This window comes from Heliangelus exortis, chromosome 19, assembly GCF_036169615.1.
Source record: "Heliangelus exortis chromosome 19, bHelExo1.hap1, whole genome shotgun sequence".
In the NCBI taxonomy this organism is placed as follows: domain Eukaryota; kingdom Metazoa; phylum Chordata; class Aves; order Apodiformes; family Trochilidae; genus Heliangelus; species Heliangelus exortis.
The window spans coordinates 11938492-11961311 of record NC_092440.1 but is presented as its reverse complement, the minus strand read 5'-3'; the positions used below and the strand labels follow the sequence as shown (position 1 = coordinate 11961311).

At 49.6% G+C, this 22820-nt stretch overlaps 1 protein-coding gene across 9 annotated transcripts in view; it reads right to left on the bottom strand.

The window, feature by feature from the left end:
* CUX2 (cut like homeobox 2) overlaps positions 1 to 22820 on the bottom strand; it is a 69661-nt gene that overhangs the window by 39931 nt on the left and 6910 nt on the right. The window contains exon 2 of one of the 9 annotated variants that reach the window (XM_071762774.1): positions 15832 to 16073. The exons of 5 other annotated variants lie outside the window; for them this stretch is intronic. In XM_071762774.1, the coding sequence (XP_071618875.1) occupies positions 15832 to 16020 (189 nt within the window). In that variant the 5' untranslated portion in view covers positions 16021 to 16073. Of the gene's footprint in view, positions 1 to 15243; positions 15367 to 15831; positions 16365 to 22820 lie in introns of those variants that run through there. 3 more of the 9 variants (XM_071762773.1, XM_071762777.1, XM_071762780.1) reach the window with 3 other exon arrangements.

Sequence of the window (22820 nt, the reverse complement as noted above, 5' to 3'; positions counted from 1 at the left end):
TCTGATATCCCATTAGCTCCACTGCCAGCACACAGCCCGGCCCCACCAGCACCCAGGAGGAGTCTCCAGAGGGAACACCACGAATGTGGGCACTCATCCTGCTCTCTTCAGCCTTCCCCAGCCCCACTGAGGGCAGGATTTCTCCCTTCACCCCATGGCAAGATGAGAACCAAGACCAAAACTGCGCTGCCTCCTGAAAGTGGAACTTTTTTGCCTAAAATAAAAGATTCCCAACGACGAAAGGTGCAGCCACGGCACTGGGTGCTCCCCTCCTCCCAAAGCCATGGAGATTTGGGAATGAAAAGCCAAGCAGACAGCTTGGGGTTACAGCAGGGAGGTGGGGGGATGCTCCTCTGCAGGAACACCTCAGCCTGTATCAAATCTGCCTCAGTTTCCCCCCCAGGATGCTCTGCAGGGCACTGATCTGTAAGCAGCTGATGGAGCTGCAGGGAGCACAAGCAGCAAGAGGGATGGGAAAGGTCCCTGTCCCACGGGGCACACAGGGATTTGGGAAGGAGGAAAGGGGCCCAGGACTGATCCCACACGGCACAGCAGGTTGTGCAGCAGGACAGGAACGGCCTCTCCCTCCAGATGAGCATCGAGAGACCGGGGCTGAGCTGCAGCACTGATGAGCTCTTCTGCAGGCTCCAGTAAATTGTCTTTCAGTTAACACAAAATCTCATTTCTTTTAATCCTCCATCTACAAGGCTCTGATAGCACCGTGCCTGAGCCTCTGGGTGAGGTGCCAGCACCCACCATGGGCTGAGCAGCAAGGGGAAGGACCAAAACCATGATGGGAAGGACCAAAACCACACCAGGGCTGGAGCAGAGCTGCCCACAGAGCAACAGTGAAGATCAGAGCAGTCACAGCGTAAGATCAGCACATTTTATGCCTATTTTTATATTTTTTAACCCTATATTTACACATCCCCTACCTGCTGAAGCCCGTGCCAATGCCCCAGGTGGGCCAGCAGCTCTCAGCACCAAACCCCCAACCCAGAGGATGCCCCAAGCCGAGAGCTCAGGGCCAGGCACAGCTGGCTCCCTGTGCATGAAACACACCCTCAGACCCAGATTTTCAAATCCTAAGAAAATCCTGAGTCCTCCCTGTCAGTGCTGTATATCACTTTGAGATATATACCATATTAGCAAAAAGAACTGAATTATATTGCATTCATGATGCAATTAAACACTTCACTAGGAATCAATGTAAAACTGATGAGGCCTGAAAGTAGTGCATATGGCTTAGAACATTATAAAACATTACCTTCACTCAAATCCTTTTCAGTAGCAATTTAAATCTTCTTACAGTTACTGCTGCCAATGGTAAACCATCTACTGATTCATAACAGTGCATGGGAACGAAGGAATTTTTTTTAAAAATTTATTCAACTACTAAATTACCCATGAAACCGGAATAGCTGACAGGAGTAATCTGAATTATTATTAGCTCTGCAAGTATTCTGCATTAGCCAATTTAAAACCACGGCTCACAGGCAGAAACCAGTTAGTACAGGCAGGGTGTTAAATGACTGCCATAGTTCTTCATTTTACTGCTGCTTACGTTTAAAGGTCAAGAGATAAAAATTACATATGACTGCAAACACAGAAAGGGTGTTTATCTTTTTTTTTTTTTTTTTCCCCTCTTTCCTACAAATCAGGTCAACCAGAAACTTTAAAACCATTTGGAGATGTGCTGGTGTAAACCACAATGAATTTTGAAGCACCCCAGGATTTAGGAGGCTGCACTGAGAAGGGTGGTGATTCCTCTCCATCCTCATCCTTGGAAATTTTTGAGCCAGCAACACGGGAGAAGACACGGATGGGACAGGATGGTCCCACTGGGGTCCCAAAACACAGGCACAGGATAAAAATCCAATGCTCAGCCAAGCCGTGGCTGGACACATGGAGCCCTAAATCAGTCCATGGTCATGAGAGGTCCCTCCAGTGAGGACTGATGAGGGTGGAGACCTCCAACCCTTTTTCATCATACAATGTGAAGGGTTGGAAGGGACCTCTGGAGATCCTCTAATCCAACAGCCCTGCCAGAGCAGGATCACCCTGGGCAGGCCACATGGGAACACATCCAGCAACGTTCTGAAAGCTTCCAGAGGAGGCTCCATCACCTCCTCACAGGAGAACAAGCTCCACATGGGCTGAGGAGTGAAAAAGCAAAACTACCTGAAGATTCTCAGGCAACAGCTGCTCCTCACGGGGCAGGAGAGACCCCAATGCCTCCCAAAACAAGGGGAGCACCAGCACCCAGGGACAGGCACCCACCTTGCCACAAATCCCCCTATTTACAGAGCCCCCCAAGGGCAGACCCAACACGGTGATGGCCAACACAAGGCCAGGAGCCACCCCAGCTCCCACCCACCCCCTGAGGATCTCTCCGGTGGTTTTGCCAATTTTCCATGGTTGGAGAGGAGAGGACGGGGTGGGTTTCGAGGCAAATCCCCTGGTGCCAGGAGGGAGGTGGTGTCTCTTTAACCACCCATAACACTGCATCATCCTTTCTCTTCCTATTTTCAGTTTTATTAGCAAAGCAGCACAATGTTTATACTGGTGGGTATTACATTTGCCAGAACAATTACGTGATGACAAATGGCACATCAATGTAATCCATCAACTCGGGCCAGACAGGAATCCTTTATCCCAGGCTGCCATTAATTCCCAGCCGGGTCTCTGGGGTCCCATGCCTCAGTAACCATGGCAACCCAGGGGACGCCGGGAGACACGGACACCCCGGAGGGGCACTGGGATTTCACCTTCAGCACCACCACAGCAGCCTTGGGATTGGAGTTTGGGGGGGTTGTTTGCATGGTGAGAACCCCCTGAGCAACACTGGGACTCTGCAGGAGCCCAGAGTCAGCGTGGGGACACCAGGAGGAGCCACGGGGGGGATGGTGGCACAGGGGGGATGGTGGTGGCACTTGGAGGGGGATGGTGGTGGCATGGGAAGGATGGTGGTGGCATGGGAGGGATGGTGGCACAGCCCTGGAAACAGCTTCCATGTGGGTTCTCCAGCAGGAGCCCAAAGTCAGCATGGGGACACCAGGACAAGCCACAGAGGATGGTGGCACTGGGGATGGTGGTGGCACTGGGGATGGTGGTGGCACTGGGGATGGTGGTGGCACTGGGGGGGGGGGGGATGGTGGCACTTGGAGGGGGATGGTGGCACAGCCCTGGAAACAGCTTCCATGTGGGTTCTCCAGCAGGGGCCCAAAGTCAGCATGGGGACACCAGGAGAAGCCACAGAGGATGGTGGCACTGGGAGGGATGGTGGCACTGGGAGGGGATGGTGGCACTGGGAGGGGATGGTGGCACTGGGAGGGGATGGTGGCACAGCCCTGGAAACAGCTTCCATGTGGGTTCTCCAGCAGGGGCCCAAAGTCAGCGTGGGGACACCAGGAGAAGCCACAGAGGATGGTGGCACAGCCCAGGCTCCCATGTGGATTCTCCAGTGTCTAATACAAGGTCTGTGCCTGCACACACACCCCCGGCCCCTCCACTGAGGACTGGTGACACCTGGGCTGGCACAGCCCCAAACCCCCATGCTGGGAGATGCCCTTAGATGCTCCCTTCCCACCCATGGATGCCCAGCACGGGAGTTTCTTCCCCAAAAAACGAGACACATTCCACCAGGCAAGAATTCCCAGGGGCTGGCACATCCCCCAGATCCCAAAAGGAACATCAAACCTCCTCCCTGGCCCTGCTCTCCAAAGCACTGAGGGGTTTCTCCTCCTCTGCCAAATCCATTTGGCCCCAACCCAACTCTGTGCACAGCCAGCCTCGATTAAACCATTCCCAGGATCATCTTATCCCCATTTCCAAGGTTCAATACATGGTCTGAAGACCTCTCTAACCCCTCATTACACGTGACACGGGGCTGGAGGACACGGCAAGGGGATTTCACACACCCACGCTGCATTTTTCCAAGAGTCTGCCCCAAATTCACCCCCCCTGAGCAGTCAGTTACCTCCAGCCCATGCCCAGAAAGGGTTCAGCTCACTTTTTGGAAAGCAAGATGGGTTTGGGGGATAATGTCATTGACCCAAACCCTTATTTGGGTCCCACCCACAGGGTCCCACACCCACAGGGTCCCAAACCCCTATTTGGGTCCCACACCCCATCCCAACACAGCCAAGCAGAGGAAAATACATGAAATATCCCCAGAGCATTCTCCCCCAGAGCAAACCCCATCTCTCTTCTCCATCCATCCCCACCCAGCACTGAACCAGAAGGAAAATGAAGGTTGGTTTTTCCCCCCATTTTTCCATAGGTAACAGCACCAGCCCCTGCAGCTGTCACAATAAAAACATTTTGTCTCCTGCCCCTCCCATGTATGAGGCCAGGAGACAGCTTTAACCCCCCCCTCCCAGATGCTGTAAATCATCTCAGAGCCATCCCCACAATTTATAGGTAGGACATTAAACATTATGGCCACTGACGGCATCAAATTACACTTGAAAAATTGAGTTCTGCTGGAAAATGAATTTAAAAACTAAATTAAATTAAAACCTAACTCAATTAAAATCAGGTTTCCAAACTAAAACGACTTTTTAATATTTTCAGAAGGGGAAAGAAAAGGAAAAAAAAAAACAAACCCCATACCCAACCAAAACCCAACCCCTTCTGTCAACTAATAAAGTTTGCAATTGTCTTTTACAGCTGACAAGCCCTGTCTGAGAACAATCCTGGTCAGGCTGAATACTAAATAACTGGAAAAGGCTGGGGGAGGATGGGACAGTCAGCTGTGTCATCTCCTCTCCTTCAAAGGGTGCTGGGAAAGGACAGAAAGACCCTCAAAACAATTAATCATTAATTGATCTAATTTTTAAAAAGCAGATGGATGGGGCAAAGCCAGATGTGACAGCTCTGCTGGAAGGATGGGGATGCAGCCCTGGTGGGATGTTTGGGGACCAAATATTAGGTGTTGGTCCCCTAATGTCCCCAGGGAGGTTTGCTGATAAAAGAGACAAGTATGGGGGGAAAAAAAAAAAAAAAAAAAAAAAAAATCTATCTAAATGCCCTTGTTCCTAGGATATTCCTTGTTCCTTTCCCCCCACCTCATCTCAAATTTTGGTCATCTGGGGACCAAAAGACCACAGCATCCCAACCGTGGGCTGCAACATCAGTGACAAAGCACCCTAAGATGCCACCTACTTGCTTTGGCTCATGCATGAAAAGCCTTCAAACCATCAGCTGCAGCTTCCTCAAGCCTCTCCCCAGTCATTAATGGCAGTAATTAATTCATCCTGCTTTTTAAACAGCGCTCGATGGACGAGCCTGCCCTGCTTGCATCTTGATCTTGAGTTGTCAGGGCTTTGATAGAAGAGATACATAAACAGCCTGGGTGACCATACATCTATTGATTATTAGCAAAGGCAGATTTAACACAAATGCTGTAATAGGACACATCCAAACGAGCTTTTGGAGAAGAGAGAGATCAAGAATGCAGCAACTGGGTCTAGGCAGCCTGGGCTGATAATTCCCAGTATCCAGGAGTTTTGTAGAATCCCAGACTGGTTTGGGTTGCAAAGGACCTTAAAGACCATTTCATTCCAACCCTTTGCTATGGGTAGGGACACCTCCCACCAGCCCAGGGTGCTCCAAGCCCCATCCAGCCTGGAATTCAACACTGCCAGGGATGGGGCAGCCACAGCTGCTCTGGGTAACCTGGGGCAGGGGCTCAGCACCTTCATAACGAAGAATTTCTTCCTAATAACTCACCTCAATCTCCCCTCTTCCAGTTTCAAGCCATTCCCCCTCATCCCATCACACCAAGCCCTTCTCCAAAGTCCCTGCAGAAGCATCCAGAGGAACAACCCCAGGCAGATGCTGCTGGATCCCAACCCAACAGAGTCCCCATAGCACCCTGTACGAGCGCTCGAGCAGGGGAACAGAGGCTCCCCCAGCCAGGGCAGCACCACCTCACTTTTCAAATGCTCTTTTTATCTCTCAATATTATTTATTACTCACTTAAACTGGCAGATCCTTCAGTGAGAAACTTTCCCTTCCCCAACAACCTCCCCCCTCTCCCCATCTCATTGCTGTTTCAGAAGATGCCAGACACAGGGGCCAGCCTGCCAGACGCCAACCCAACCAGCCCCTTTCAACAGCATTAATTATCTGGAGCTTTCCATAACAACAACAACAACAACAACCAAAAAAAAATTAAATAATAATCTTGACCCCACTGGCTGCCAATGGTGGAGAAGCTGGTGAAGGAAAAGGCTTTTATCTTCCCATCTCAGAGAAGAGCCTCGTGTTTGATCAGTCGGGGGTTTTTTTTTTTTTCTTCCCTCTTTGTACATTCTCAGCTTTCTATAGACTGATTAATTCCTTCTCTCATGGTAAACTGCTGTGTGTACTCTCAAGCGTTGACTTGATTTTCTTTCTTTTTAAAAATAAATATCTCCCTAAGAAATTAAAAGAGCTTTAGCACATCTTTGCTCCGTAAGCAAGTTGGAAAGAACCTGGAACAGTAGGATGGAGGAGGGGAGAGAGACAAGTTGAAAAGATTTCTTTATTTTAAATTAAAGTTCAGGATTAAAGGCATCAAGCTTTCAAGAGTTATTGTGAAAGCCTTTTTAAAAGTCCCAAGTGGATAGTCCATAATCTTCTTTTAAATGGCTACGTTTAGAACAAGAAACCCTCCAGCTCTCCAAACTCCAACCTTCCACGTGGCACCAGACAGGGCTCAGGAGTTGGGTTTTATTTTTTTAATTTTTAATTTTTTTTTTAATATGATCACTTTCACAAATACCAAACAAGACTGAAACTCTTTTTTTAAGCCCTGGGTGCAGAAATCCCAGCTTTGCTGGGCTCAGTATCAATGGGATAACAAACCAGCACCCATCCCTGCTGCCCACCAGTACCAAGGATGGAAGTCAGGATAAAAAAAAGACTGGAGCCAGGGTTCAAAAGTTAATTCTTCCAGCCAGGCAGGGAAGGCAGAGGCAGACACCATCCCCAGTATTGACAGGCCAGATCAAAGATCCCATTTATTTTAATTTATTCCCTACTTTTTCATTTCACCAGATTACCTTAACCCTTACCTCTTACCACAGATCAATGGGCTGGCTGGCAGAAACTCCAAAATGGTCACAAAAAACCCAACCCAAACCAAAACAGTTTACATTTTCCTCTCTACCTTGCAGTTTAGGCTCTTTAATTGTGTCTAACAAACACAAGATTTGCCTGAGTTTGCAGCTCTTTTGGATGATAAATGCTTCCAGCCCTATGGTAGTTATTCATGCAAGGGCTCCGTTACATGTAAATCAATACCATAAAGAACAATTTGCTAAAAATATAAATACCATGTTTAGGCTTTAACAACATTAGCAAAGTGGGATTCTTTCTGGCTGTCCATAAAACAACTGCACCTGTTCCAGTGCCCAAACTGGGATCAGGATGGTGCTCCATGCCCTGTCCACCCTAAAAAAAAAAAAACAATAACAGCAACGTTTGCTCCTCCAAAACAGGTCCTGAAGCCCAGGGGGCCTTTTGCTCTCCATCCTATCACAGAACTAACAATTAAATTGCAAATATATGCAACAGAAATTGCAAATAAATGCAACATCACTTGCAAATAAGTAGAAAAGCTGCTGCAAACCCACTTCCAAGGAGCCTCCAGCTTCCTGGAGAGACCTCCCTGCTCCTGCCTGTCCATCTCCCATCACAAACCAGCAGCTTTTCCACCCTGAGCTGTGCACCCATGTGGCCTCTTTGTTTGGCTGATTACAGGGGAAGGCAGCAAGGCTCAGGGTTTATTTTTATGGTGTTTTTTTGGGCTTTTTTCCTCTTCCAGCCAGCACTGGGCACCCCCACCCCAGGGCTGGAGGGGCTGCGGGATGTGCCACCCCCAGCCAGGCAGGGTGGGTGCAGGGAGAAATCCCCTTTTCCCATGGGATGAAGGGCTGTGTTGAAGAGAGACATCTCTCCCTGTAACTACATAACTCAGAATAAAAAGCTGAAGCTCCAACACAGCACAATTAATGCGGGAAGCATCGATTTCTGCACGGCACCAAGCTGGCTCATTAATTCCAGGTGCTCCTACAGCCAATTCCAGCACTGGCCTCCCTGCACCAGGAGACAAACGGGAGAACACCGAAGGCTGAAATTCCTTCATGCACTGACCTTTTATCACCACGGAGCTTCCAAAAAAATAATAAGAAGAAGAAAAAATAAAAAAAATTACCCAACAAACCCAAAGCCCACACTGCAGCAAAGCCACGTGAGGCACCTGCCTGGGAAATGCTGATGTGAGATGTTCCAGGGCAGCACTGCCCCTGCCAAGCCCAGCATCACCAAATCCCACACTGGTTTGAGTTGGAAAGGACCTTAAAGACCATTTCATTCCAACCCCACTGCTGTGGTCAAGGACATTTCCCACATTGCTCCAAGCCCCAACCAACGTGGAATTCAACACTGCCAGGGATGGGGCAGCCACAGCTTCTCTGGGCAACCTGGGCCAGGGGCTCAGCACCCTCACACCAAAGGATTTCATCTCATCTTCCCCTCTTTCACAGTTTAAAGCCATTCCCCCTCATCCCATCCCTCCAGGCCCTTGTCCAAAGTCCCTTCCCAGCTTTTCTGGAGCCCCTTCATGCACTGGAAGATGCTCTAAGGTCTCCCTACAGCCTCCTCTTCTCCAGACTAAAACCCTCTAATTCTCAGCCTGGCTCCAGAGCAGAGCTCCCACAGCCCTCTGACCATCCTTGTGGCCTCCTCTGGACTCACTCCAACAGCTCCAGGTCCTCCTGGTGTTGGGGACCCCAGAACTGGACAAAGCACTGCAGGGGGGGATCACCAGAGCAGAGCAGAGGGAGAGCATCACATCCCTTGACCTACTGGTGATACAACCTGGAATACCCCTTTGTCCCCCCAAAATTAAACCCCCTTCCCCCCAGCACACACAGGCACGTGGTCCAAGCAGCCAGAAAGCAACCCCAAGAGGGGTAAAGCTGTAAGGTCCACACTGCTTTACCCCTGTAAGGGGTGTAAGGTCCACACTGTTGGAGGAGCAGATGAGGCTGTCACCCAACCGAGAGCTTCAGGGATGGGGATGGGAGAGAGGGGAGCAGCCAGCTTGGCCACCAACACCCAAACCTCCCCCTGCACCCTGCAGGACCTGCTCAGGGTGGGATGCAGCAGATGGGGGGTGGGGAAGGTGGCAGCATCCTCCCTGCTGTCCCCAACGCCAAGTCTGGTTTGCACTTGATAGAGCCTGACAAGAGCAACCATCACAGATTAGCAGGAAAACTTCTTGCTTTTCAGCAGAGGTTAATAAACAGTGACAGCATTAAGTCTCTTCTGATTAACTATGCTGAAAGATATTATTGCCGTTCCTAACACGGGATCATTATTGGATTAAGCACAGTGTATAAAAATGAAATGTGAGTTTTAATCTTCAACACAGGCTCTCCCAGCTGCCACGCAGAGAGGGCAACTCACAAAACCCTGCCTCCCATTCCCTGAATCCCTCTGTGGAGTGATCCCATCTGAACCACGTTGCCTTTCCAGTTTGGGGGGATTTTTGTTTTTTTTTCTTTTCTCACTGCACGACTTGAGAAGTGTCCAAAAATGAGCCAAATGTTCTGGCTAAAATTAAGCCCCAAATCCCCTGTCATTTCCAAACACAGCCTCTCCCGGGGAGGATTTCCCTGCACTCCATCTCCCACCATGGAGCAGACAGGGATGGGGAGAAGGGGCAGGAGTTGCTGTGCTAATTAAGGAGGCACTAAATTGAGTTCTGTGACCACCTTCATGCTTCCTCATCCCATGGCTCTAGGTAGAGACATCTCTGGGGAAACAACATCCAAGGACAGACCAGGCCATGGGAACAAACCCAATGTTGGGGTCACCAGTGCTGAGCATCATGGTGGGGCAGGGGATGGGGCAGGGGATGGGGCAGGAGATGGGGCAGGGGATGGGCCAGGGGATGGGCCAGGGGATGGGCCAGGGGATGGGCCAGGGGATGGGCCAGGGGATGGGCCAGGGGATGGGCCAGGGGATGGGCCAGGGGATGGGCCAGGGGATGGGCCAGGGGATGGGCCAGGGGATGGGCCAGGGGATGGGCCAGGGGATGGGCCAGGGGATGGGCCAGGGGATGGGCCAGGGGATGGGCCAGGGGATGGGCCAGGGGATGGGCCAGGGGATGGGCCAGGGGATGGGCCAGGAGATGGGCCAGGAGATGGGCCAGGAAATGGGCCAGGAAATGGGCCAGGAAATGGGCCAGGAAATGGGCCAGGAAATGGGCCAGGAAATGGGCCAGGAAATGGGCCAGGAAATGGGCCAGGAAATGGGCCAGGAAATGGGCCAGGAAATGGACCAGGAAATGGACCAGGAAATGGACCAGGAAATGGACCAGGAAATGGACCAGGAAATGGACCAGGAAATGGACCAGGAAATGGACCAGTTTCAGTTTCACCTCCAATGATCACCCAGTCCAAAATGTTGAAAATAAAAGAGCTTCAGAAAACAGCTCAAAGCAAAATGCCCAAAGCAAGAAGACTGCAGGCAGCAGCCCTGGACACTCATGTCCAGGAGGGAAGAGGAAACTTCCCTGGAAACATCAGGATTTCCATCTATCACTTAGAAATATTCAGGATTCCTCCCCTCCAGCCTCCTGCCAGGACTTGGCTGGGAGAAAACCAGGGAAGGGGGAGATTGAAAAGAGCTCCAGCAGTGGAAGTGGTTCCTTTACAGGGAAAATGCCACTTTAATGTAAAGCAAGATGCATTTTCTCCAGAAAATGCTATTCCCTTGCTTGGGAAAAACAAATTAACATCTCCCAAAAGCAAATATTCCTATTGTTTTACTTTAGGAGGATTCTCCCATGTTTATTGCTCATCCTGTTGGTGTGACACCCAACTTCTTTCACTCCACAGCACCAGGGATAATTTACAACACAACATAACAGCTTAACTAGTTTAGTATTATATTTTTTTCTGATTTTAAAAATAAAAATCCTTAAGAACAGCTTCCAGTTAGCAGCGATTGAAACCCCTTATCTTCTTTTCCTGGATGAATAGGGGAGGAGGGGGGGTCTGTTTGTTGTAATGAAACCAGTTTGTACCTAGATCAAAGATTTTGCTGCTTGAGTCGTCAGAAAAAAAAAAAAAAAGTGTTTGACACTTGTCAAACTATTTCATTACCACACAAAGCACCAACACTCCAACTAGAGGAGATAAGATGTTTCCATCAATCAGCATCCAGAAACAGCCTCCCCAGTATGATTAAAAAAATAATAATAAAACAATAAGGGGGTTTCAGCCACAGCATTCAAACTGTGGATGCGAAATGGAGCTGGGGAGTCATAAATAATGGTGTGAAAGCAAAGTCCAGCAGCAAGGGGAGAGCATCCCACCAGTCTCCTTCCAGGGGGCACCAGGCAAGGGGAAATCCCAGTTGAGAAACTGGAAAATGAGAAAAAGAAAAAAAAAAAAAGTACTGGCCAAGGGGAGGGGGCAGCTCATCCCGCTGTCAGCCATGGGGCCCTGACTTTGAGGGAGGAGTTTGGGGGATATTCCTGGCCTCGCAGGTGGGAAAAAGTGACTTAAGTCTGAGAAATGCCAGAAAGCTAAAAAAAAACCCATCTGCTTGCACAGGGAAAATAAAAGGCATAGGTGGGGAAGCCCACACCTTCACCACCTCGCAGTGGAGGTAAGGATGCACCAGGGATGTGATGGACCAGAGGAATGTTACAATACCCTAAAAATAAATCATTAGTCCAAGGAACTACAGCCCAAACTGACTTCTTTTTTGGGCACCACCAAAACCATCCCAAGCAGGCAGCCCTGAGAAGCAGGCAAGGCTCAAGGACTTGCACAGAGCCAAGCAGCCACCAATGAAACCAGGCTCGAGTCAGCAAAGCCTGGGACCTGGGGCTCTGGATACAGCAAAGGAGAAGGCAGCAAGTTGCATTGTGGACTCATCACATGTGCAGAGGGTGCACTTGGAAATGACCAAGATGAGCTGCAAAACTTAGTTAGAAAGATCTTGGCTGCCATCAGCTTCATCTCCTCTGTAAAGACCATGAAGCAGCTGCTGGTGGCCAGAACAGCTTTGGTGAATCATAGAATCATAGAATTGGCTGGGTTGGAAGGGACCTCAGAGCTCATCAAGTCCAACCCTTGATCCACTACTGCTGCAGTTCCCAGCCCATGGCACTGAGTGCCACATCCAGGCTCTTTTTAAATATCTCCAGGGATGGAGAATCCACCCCTTCCCTGGGCAGCCCATTCCAATGGCTGAGCACCCTCTCCAGAAAGAAATTCTTTCTAATGTCCAACCTAAAACACCCTGAAGATCTGTTGCTCCCTGTTTCTGCCCTTTGCTCCCAAATCCATCTTTTGAAGCAACACATGGTCAGGGGTCACACAGTAAGAGGAGACCAAGGGACACCTGTGTGTGATGCCAGGAGGCAGCACTGTGTCCCTGCACAGAATTGTCCCAGCAGCAAGGACACCCGAACCGCGCTACGGGACCTTCTCAGTGGTGGTCAAACAAATCTATTTGTTCAAGGGAAAATAGAGTTGGAAGCAGAAGCCAGCTGTGGTGGAGCTCAGAGAAAAGCCTGCTTAGCCCCAGCCACACTGGAGGAGCCTCCAGATACTGGAACACTTCATCCCTATGTAAATACCATCCCTGTAATGCCAGCAGAGCCGCCGGCTCCGAGACCAGCGAGAAGATACCAGCTGAGCAAATCCTGCTTGTTTAATTTTATATTGCCTTCAGGCACATTCACCTCCCTGATGGTCCCCAAAAGCTCTCTCTGGAAGAGAAAAAAAACAAACTTATTCCTCGTGCTCACCCACCCGTGGGATCTCCATGGATTTAGAGAAGCAGGAGAGGGGGGGCTGTGACCCACGCCAGGGATGCCTCCCAGGTTAATTCAGGTCAGAGGAGAGCCACGTGGGGCACAGATGCAGAACCTCTCCGCCAACCTCCCCTTGCAAAATTGGTTTCTGAGCAAAGCCACTTATCACCTTAACCATCTATTGATCCTCTGACTCCTGGCCAGAGCCCCCAGCATCCAACAAAGCAGAAAAAACTACTGCAAACCAGGGTGCTAAAGCACCCGGCCGAGATCACCCTCCATCACAAGCAAAGATGGCTGTTGGAGGCTCATGTGGGCCTTATCTTGGGGCAAATAAAAGAATGGTTTGGGTTGGAAAGGACCTTAAACATCACCCAGTTCCAACCCCCCTGCATGGGCAGGGACACCTCTCACCAGCCCAGGTTGCTCCAAGCCCCATCCAACCTGGCCTGAGACACTGCCAGGGAGGAGGCACAACTTCTTGGGCAACCTGTTCCAGCATTCACCATCCTCACAGGAAAGAATTGCTTCCTAATGTCCAACCTACTGCTGCTGGCCAGAAAAGCTCTGCTTTGCTTTGTTTTTTTCACTCCATCCAGCAGAGGAAAGACGCAGGTGAGCCAGCTCCATCCCAGCAGTGCCAAACCCTGCATCACCAAGCTGGGACCTGTGTACAACTCCTGTGCCAGACTCCCCGGCTCCCACCTGACAACTGCAGAAGAGAATTAATAACAAACCACCCCCAGAACATCCTTCTCCAGGGATCACACATCACCTAAACCCCAGCTCCACAGCCAGGACCATCTGGGAGCAGCTGACGCCAGGACCCACGCAGGAGCTCGGCGGTATCGATCTCCCGGCGCTAACAGCAGGAATAATTTTGCTTAGCTTCAGCTACCTGGTGATCATGAATTCCTTGGCCACAAGGCTATAAAGCATTCTCTAAAACATGAGAAAAATATTAAGCCTGTTATAGTTAATAATACACTGTACACTGCCTATCACGCTGGCTGTTTGCTACAGAGAGCCCACTATTAGACACTTATTTAAAAGGCCTTTCAAGCCTTCCCAAGAAAGTGCAGTTATGCATTTTTTTTTTTTAAATTTTATTTTATTTTTATTTTTCTGGCAAGAACTACTATAGATAAACATCAATTCGCTCCTGCAGATCACAGTGGCAGTAAATAAATTTTTCAGGAAGCTAAGTTCCATACAAAGCCTCCTCAAAGCTCCCATTTCACACAACATCGATGTTTGGCCTCGGAGAAATAAAAAGCTCGAAGGTTGCTCTATCCAGAGCTCAATTATCAATTGCAGCTGCTTAAGAAAAAAAAAATAAAAATGGAGCTTTGCAGTGCCAGGGAGAGACAAAACAGGGCAAGAGGAGGATTTTGCTGGTCTGGACCCTCTGGGACACCTCCACAGCCCCGAACACTCGGTGATGGGAAGGAGGGAGCGAGCGGCTCCGGGCACGCTCTGCAGCCAGAGCTTGTGCTATTTTCTTTTATAGCTTTTTAAAGTAGCAGCCTGGGATTACCCATTATAAAGTATTTGTCACACAGCAAAAAAAAAGACCTATGCCTGTTATAATCTTAAAATACAGATTGCTCAGGAGCTGCTGGCAGAGGTGGGATGGAGGAGCCTTCAAGAACACAGCGGAGATTTTGCCGACTCAGGTGGCAAAACTCAGACCCAACAGGGCCCAGAAGTGCTTCTGGAAGCAGCTCCCTGGGATTCAGCTTTGGGATGGGGAGGGAGGGCAGAAAAAGCCTCTGGGCTCACCTCTACCCGACAATGTCCTTGGCATTTTGAGCAGCAGAGCTGGCATCCCACGGGGCTGCTGCTGCCTTGCCCAATATCCTGGTCCTTGGGGGGCACATCCAGGACACGCTGGCACTGTTGGAGCCAAGACAATGTTCAGGATGCTCCATCTGCTCTTTAAATAGATATACTGGGCTCTGCTCGTGTTTAATTATTAGCCTAAAAAAAGACCAAAAGACAGGAACCCTTCCAGGCTCAGGTCACACATCCTGGTAGGAAGTTCTTCAACAGGAGAGAGAGGGATGGGTGAGGTGAGGAGAAGAGAACTGCTGCCAAAAGGCAATTTGTGTGTTCCCTATGGCTGGCCCCAACAAACCTAAACACCCTGTGGTGCCCCAAATGGTTGGAGCTTCGTAACTAGCTGAACAGCTTAAAAATCCAGCAGGAAAAAGGAGAGGACAATGCCCTGGTCTTGGGAACTCCAAATCTACTCAGTGTAACCTTCGAGCAACACAAGGACTTGTCCCCATCAGCCTGGGGACCACCATGAGTACCAATTCACACACCCCAAACTGAACCCCCAGCTTCAAATGAACAACCCCCTCCCATGCCCTTAAGCCCCAAATGGAGCAGCAAAGCTCCACCTCCAACCTCACCCATGCACTTTGCTCCCACCAGGTGCAGGATGCAGTTCCCACCATACTGCAGAACCAAGCCCAGCATCCTCCTGGTCCAATCCTGTCCAGCACAATGACACTAACACCAGGGGACCCATCAGTGGTTCATTTACTCAGCTGCTGAACACAAGGGCAATTTTGAGAGTTAATAAGTTACCAGAGGAGCACAAGAACTGAGCAGCTCCCATTGCCCAACAACGGATGCTAAAGACCCATCATCTCCATCCAAGCTTCCTAAGCTCCCATTATAAAAGAAAAACCAGGTCAAATGCCCCCCTTCCTTTTTGCAGAACTGTTTTGCTTTCAGCTCATCTCAGAAAATAACCAGCAGGTGCTCAACAGAAGAGCACCACTCTCCATCACCAAAATAAACTCAATTTCAGTGTCATGAACTTGTGGCACCCATTGCTCTCCTGAAAATAAACATGCCAGGGATGACAGAATAGGCAGATTTAACCTCCTGATGCTTGCTGATGTTTTTAGCAGAAGCTGATGCTTCACCCATGCCCACTGACAGCCACCAGAGTCCAGCAGCTACTGCTGGGGCAATCAGCAAACACCTCTTACCTGCAGCCTTTCCAGGTTATAAAATGAGCCCTCAGGCTTATGGTGCTGGAATAGCAGCAGCAGGTGATGAGAAACTCCAAATGGGGCCTTGGAGAGTGGCTGCTTGTAGGAAAAGGTCAGCAAAGAGGTGACACAGGTGACAAGATACAGCTGGTGGTGTGGCTCGTGTTGGTCTGGCACCCAGCTCATCCCCACGTCCCTCCTGGTGCTTAAATCACCATCTCATCAAAGCAACAGAAAAACTACAGATAGAAATTCATAAAGCCACTCAATTTTAAATAAGAGGCAACTCTTTCTAGAAGAAAGAAAGAAAAAAAAAAAAAAAAAAAAAAAGACAGGAAAAAAACTTGCCAGGAGCAAGCACCCCCCCAGCCATGATCTTCAATGATCTGTGGCAAGAGGGAAAATATTTATTTAGGTTAAGGAGGCTGCCAGAAGGCACAAGTTTTTAAAGTAAAATCCCACAGCACCCAGGGCAAAACCATGCAAATTACCATCCCAACCGAGTCCTTATCTGTATCAATACCTGCCAGCAACAAACCCTCCCCAGTGCCCAGCCAGCAACCAGAGTCATCCCTGCTCCTCTGACACCCCCTCCCAAAGTTATTTATTCACAAGATTTTCACCTTTTTTGTTATTAAAAAAAAAAAATCAGGTTTTGTTTTCAGGGCATCCTGTTTCAGTGGTTACCACTTGCTTCAAGCATAGATTTGACCCAGTGGATTCAACAGAAGAAAAAAAATAATGTATTTAATGCACAAAAAGGAAACGCATGAGGTTATCAGGATGCAACAAGACACATTGAGTTTGGGATGATTTTTGTGGCTGAAATATTTAAAATATATATATGCAATTATATATATTTATTTATTTATAAAAACAAGGATCTACCCTGGTTCCTACCCTGTATTTAACTTCTAATGGGATCCAGCTCTCTTGGTATTGAGGACAAAATCAAAGTTACTCCCTCTGAAGCACTGCTCACAGCAGGACCTCTCCACACCCCCCTGGGGTCTGTCCCCAGGTCTCCCAGCACCCAAAAGCTCATCATGAAAGTGCTCCTCAGGGAAGGGGCAAACCAAGCACCACTGTGATGCTTTTGCATCCAAGATTTGGTGATGGGTAAGTAAATATTTTTCCATCGATACCACCGGAGAGCTGAATCAAAGCCCCCCCCACACCCCTGGATCTTTTAAGCAGCCTCATGGATTTCCTACCAAATCAGCAGAGGGATCAAATACCTGGTGTGAGGCTGCAGATAATCCCCACAATTTATTTTGGGGGGGAGCCAGGGTGAGGGAAGGCAGGGGCCGGGCTCCAGCCTGGTGAGGATTTGCGTATTAGTAAAAACAAACAATCCTGTAAATAAGGAGCCCCTCGTCCTGTCTCCACCACGCTCCTCTTATTGAGTGAGTCAGATGTTCTGCTGATTAAAAATTGATCCATTTCAAAATCTAATCAACAGAATAGGATTCTTTCATATGTTATCAAGGCAGCTGCTGACAACAAAAACCAAACCTGTTATTAACCCATGAACCCCAATGACCTGAACCTGGCTGGGCTCTGCAACTGTAAATTATTCAGTAGTCCAAGAGCAATACCCGTAAGCCTGATGAATTTACACCCTGACCAGAGCTGGTGGGGGTTAAAGCCAATATCACAGACCCAGGGGTCCCTGGGGACATGGTTCATGACACGCTGCCACTCCATGTCATGCCTGGGAATACATTACTGGCATCTGGCCGGCCTTGCAAATGTCTAGTCCTTTATTTTATTTTTTTTTTCCCTTTTTTTAAATGACTTTCTGGATTCAGCACAGCACCGCAGGGAGCAGCCCCACAGGCATGGCTGCTCTCTCAAGCCCTGTGTCACAAAATTCATCCAGCAAATGTTTTGCATCCCTGCTTTAACCAGAGCCCAGCACTGCTGCACCAGCCAGATGATAAACAGAGAAACAGGGAGAGCAAATGGGATTTTTTATTTTTTTTTTAAATTATTTTTAAGCCCCACTTTCATTCATCATCACACTCTACAATTCCTCTCCCACTCTGGGATAGAGACACTGCAATGGGTTGATGCCATCACTGGATGTGATCTTCTGCCTGGCCCCTTGCTTTATGGGCTGGTGACATCTCCCCACAGTCACACCATGCTCAGGGGACACCCAGCTGGCACAAACCACACTTGGCACTTGCATGCTGCCAATTCCAACCTTCCCCCCCCAAAAAAAACAACCCAGAAGCACCCAGGACACAGCCAAGCCCCACACCAGCACTCAGGTCACCATCAGCTCAGCCACAGCAGCATCACTTGGCTCCTGAAACCAACATCTTTCTACAAGCTCCTTCTCCCCCACGGAAGTGGAGGTTTTGATGCTTTTCAGGGCAAAGAACCCTCCCCTTGCCCATCACTGTTCAATCTTTTCTTTTCTACCCAGGCTGCCTGGGTGCTGGTTGACCCACCCAGTTTAAAAGGCCTGAACCAGAACGGGATCAAACTGGCACCACATAAACCAAACTCCAAGATAATGACAGCTCTTCTCTTCAATTGTAATATATTTCCAAGTGTAATGACTCTCTGACCTCTCCTTAAAGCCCAAGGAACCCCCCAGGGAGCCCCCCTGGACCGGCCACAATCGATCCCAGCTGGGCTGTGTTTGCCCAGCACCTCCTGGGGATGCTCCACGTGGTAGCTGGGAGGTAAAACCCCTCCTGCACCCCCAGAAAAACCCTGCTGGGTGCTTGTTGGTTATTTAATAATGAGCCCACCACTGTCCCTCTCCTCAGGGGGACCTGGGGGACCTCAGCTGGCACTGCATGGCTAGAAACACCAGGTATTGACTTTTTTTTTTTTTTTTTTTTTTTTGGCTATATTAAGGCCAAAAGTGCTCTAAAAACAACCCAGGGAGCAGCTGGCAGGGGAGCCAGGCTCCTCTCCAGTGGGGATTTGGGAGTGCAGTGTTGAGGTGGCTGGAGTCACAGACTGGCTCTGATGTCACCGTGCTGATGTCACCTCCATCGATTTTGGACCCAAACATCAGCTGAAGGTGTCAGGGCAGGACACAGCCCTCCTCTTACATGGGGGTGGGGAGAAATAAAAAAGCACCAGCAACCAGGCACAGGGTCCATCCCCACCAGCAAAAAGCACCAGCAGAGCATTTTTGTGCTGGTTTTCCTTTTTAAAAAAAAAAACAAAACAAAACAAACTTCCCTGATTAAAGGCTCCTGGCTATGTCCAAGCTCTGAATAACCAGTCAGTTGGTTAATCATAGAATCCTAGGGGTTGGAAGGGACCTCGAAAGATCATCTAGTCCAACCCCCCCTGCCAGAGCAGGGCCCCCTAGAGTACATCCCCTAGGAACGTGTCCAGGTGGGGTTTGAATGTCTCCAGTGAAGGAGACTCCACAACCCCCCTGGGCAGCCTGTTCCAGGGCTCTGTCACCCTTACAGTAAAAAAATTTTTTCTGATATTCAACTTGAACCTCCTATGCTCCAATTTACACCCATTACCCCTTGTCCTATCACTGGTCACCACTGAGAAAAGCCTAACTCCATCTCCCTGACACTCACCCCTTACATATTTGAAAACATTGATGAGGTCACCCCTCAGTCTCCTTTTCTCCAAACTAAAGAGACCCAGCTCCCTCAGCCTTTCCTCATAAGGGAGATGTTCCACTCCCTTAATCATCTCAGTAGCTCTGCACTGGACTCTTTCAAGCACTTCCCTGTCCTTCTTGAACTGAGGGGCCCAGAACTGGACACAATACTCCAGGTGTGGCCTCACCAATGCAGAATAGAGGGGGAGGAGAACCTCTCTTGACCCACTAACCACCCCCTTTCTAATGCACCCCAGGATGCCATTGGCCTTCTTGGCCACAAGGGCACATTGCTGGCTCATGGGCATCTTCTTCCTCACAGGACTTGTGCTGGATCCCTTCCCAGCCTCCTTGCTCTTCTCTGGACCTGCTCCAGCACCTCAATCTCCTTCCTGAGCTGAGGGGCCCAGAACTGGACACAGAACTCAAGCTGTGGCCTCCCCAGGGCTGAGCACAGGGGCAGAATCCCTTCCCTGGACCTGCTGGCCACGCTGTTCCTGAGCCAGCCCAGGATGCCATTGGCCTTCTTGGCCACAAGGGCACATTGCTGGCTCATGGTCATCCTCTTGTCTACCAGGACCCCCAGGTCTCTTTCACCTACACTGCTCTCCAGCAGCTCAGCCCCCAACCTATACTGGGACATCGTGTTGTTCTTCCCCAAATGCAAAACTACACTTCCCCTTGTTGAATCATGCACATCACTCCTGGATCAGGACTTTATCAGCCCCCTGCCACAGGATACCTGGATTAACACCCCACAGCCCTCCTAGCACCCAGCTCCAGGGCTCTGTGGATGCCTCCTGGGCACCCCCCAGCATCTTCACAGGGACTGCTGCCCAGTGGGATACAGGAGTGATTCAGACAAGGTGCACTCAGCAGGCTTTTACCTCTTGCTAAATCAGATTTTCTGTGTAATTCCATTATATTACCAGAGTAGATCCTGGAGAAGGAGTCTTGGAAGAGGAACTGAGCACAGGAGCAGCCCTGTTCTGGCACAGCCAGTGATCCATTCCCACCATCTGTAGGGATGATGGTTTGTCTTGTCACCATCATCACCATCACCCTGCCAGGGCAGGGAAGCTCCCCGAGCTCTGGGCATCCACCCCTCTGCTCCCTCCTCCCTATCTAATAATCACACTTGTGCAAAGCTGTTGCTGTACATAAGGCAAAGAGAAAACATCCTTGGAGAGCCTAACAATCAGACAATTTTTAAGATCATGGAGCATTAAACCATTCCCAATAGGGTTTACTAATCAAACAGCCAAATCCTTCATAACCAACCAATCCCTACAGAGCAATTAAATCCTTCCCCTTTAAAACACTTGGCACGCCGTCTGGGGAGAAAAAGAAAAATTTGCAAAATTCATTTGATAAATTAACCAGGGAAAAGAAAGAAGTGAATCAAGCTTTGTTCTTTTCATTTTTTTTAATTATGGAATCCACAATGCCTGAATAATGTTTAATAAGAACTATGAAAATTCCTAACAGTATTACAACACAACACAAAAGAATTAACCTGGTTACCGTGAAAAATTGCATATTTAATTAAGAACAGAGAGTTCAAAACTATCCAGAGATTTCAAAAGTACTGTTGCCTAAGGGGCTAAATTACACGCTCACAGTGCTGCTAACAGGGCTGGAGCGTGCAATCATTACCCAAGTGTCCCCATTAAGTGACAATGGGCAGATGACATCAAATTCATTTCAAAAGCAACAGGAATTGAAGCATCCGCTTGGGTAGCGGGAAGGAAAGCGACTATCCTGCTGGTATAAACCAGACCCCTCGTTGATAAAGGCAATAATTAAAGAATAATGTTAATTAGCTGCTTTTATTTGAAAGGAAAGTGCAGTGGCAGGAGATGCTGCTACCTCTGCGGCGTGCGCCGGGTGGAGAAGGGAGGAGAGGGCAAAGCTGCTGGGCCTGGATGCCAGGAATTGTGCTGTAGCTGTGCCACGGGATGGGTGTTCCCAAGTGCCCAGCACCAGTGCTGGAGGAAGGGAACAGAGCAGCACGGCCAGGACATCCCTCTCTGGTGCAAAAAACACAGCACGGGCCATGTGCAAGAGCTTAAGGAAAAAGCTTAAAGGAAAAGCTTAAAAGAAATTTCCCACAGGCAAAAAACCATCACTGGTGACAATACTGGAATGCAGCTTGGGCAGACACGGCCAAAATTAATGGCATTAATACCTATTAATAAATGGAATACACAGATGAGGTTGAAGCAACCAGTCACAGAGTGATGCCCTTCCAACGAAATTCCTGCCTGGGAGTCTGGGAGCACCAGTTGTTGCCTCCTTCATCCCAAATCCAAGTTGGGACAGGGGTGGGGAGGATGCTGGAGCTGTGCCACGGGCTGGGTCTTCCCAAGTGCCCACTACTAGTGCTGGAGGATGGGAACAGAGCAGCATGGCCAGGACATCCCTCTCTGGTGCAAAAAACACAGCACAGGACATGCTCCTGGGAGGAGAGAACCTGTGGAGGAGCCCCCAGTGGCTTGGGTGCTGAATTCATAGAATCACAAACGAGTCTGGGCTGGAAGAGACCTCTAAAATCACCCAGGTCATTAGGTGCCTGGGCAGGGACACCTCCCACCAGCCCAGGTTGCTCCAAGCCCCTTCAACACTGCCAGGGATGGGGCAGCCACAGCTTCTCTGGACAACCTGGGCCAGGGGCTCAGCACCAATTTCTTCCAAAGATCAAACCTAAATCTCCCTTCTTTCAGTTTAAAGCCATTCCCTCTCAGCACATCACTCCAGACCCTTGTCCAAAGCGTCTCCCCAGCTTTCCTGGAGCCCCTTCAGGCACTGGAAGGTGCTCTGGGATCTCCCCATTGCAGCCTTCTCCTCTCCAGGCTGAACAACCCCAACTCTCTCAACCTGTGTTCAGGCCCAAAGATTCTGCTGAGGGGACCTCGTGGGACCTAGCAGGATGCTCTGCCAGGAAAAGTGGTGAGCCACTGGTCTGGGGGGGGGGATATGTTTGTCCCCAAGAGCCTTCCTCCTGCAGGGCACCATCCCCATCACCACATCCCACGGGAGCATCACCGGAAGGGATTTTTTTCCTCACAGCTCCCCCACCCCACATCAACTCCCCCGCTCCCACCTCAGCCACCAAACCAGGGGCACCAAGACGGGTAATCATTACCCAGCTCCCGGGGCTGAAGCAATGTTTGCCAACCTCTCCGAGAGCTGCAGCCGAACCCAGCAGCTCTCCCCCCCCCCCCCCCTTTCCCCCGTCGGTGTGATTAATAACGAAGCAATGTCCTCTGCAGCCCGGCTGAGCCGTAACGCGGCAGCCCCGGCGCCGAGCAGCGGCTCTGCTTACACCGCACATTACAAATCCCGCAGCCAGCGCCAGGTAATACTTCCCACTGCCTTATCCCCACGGAAGAAA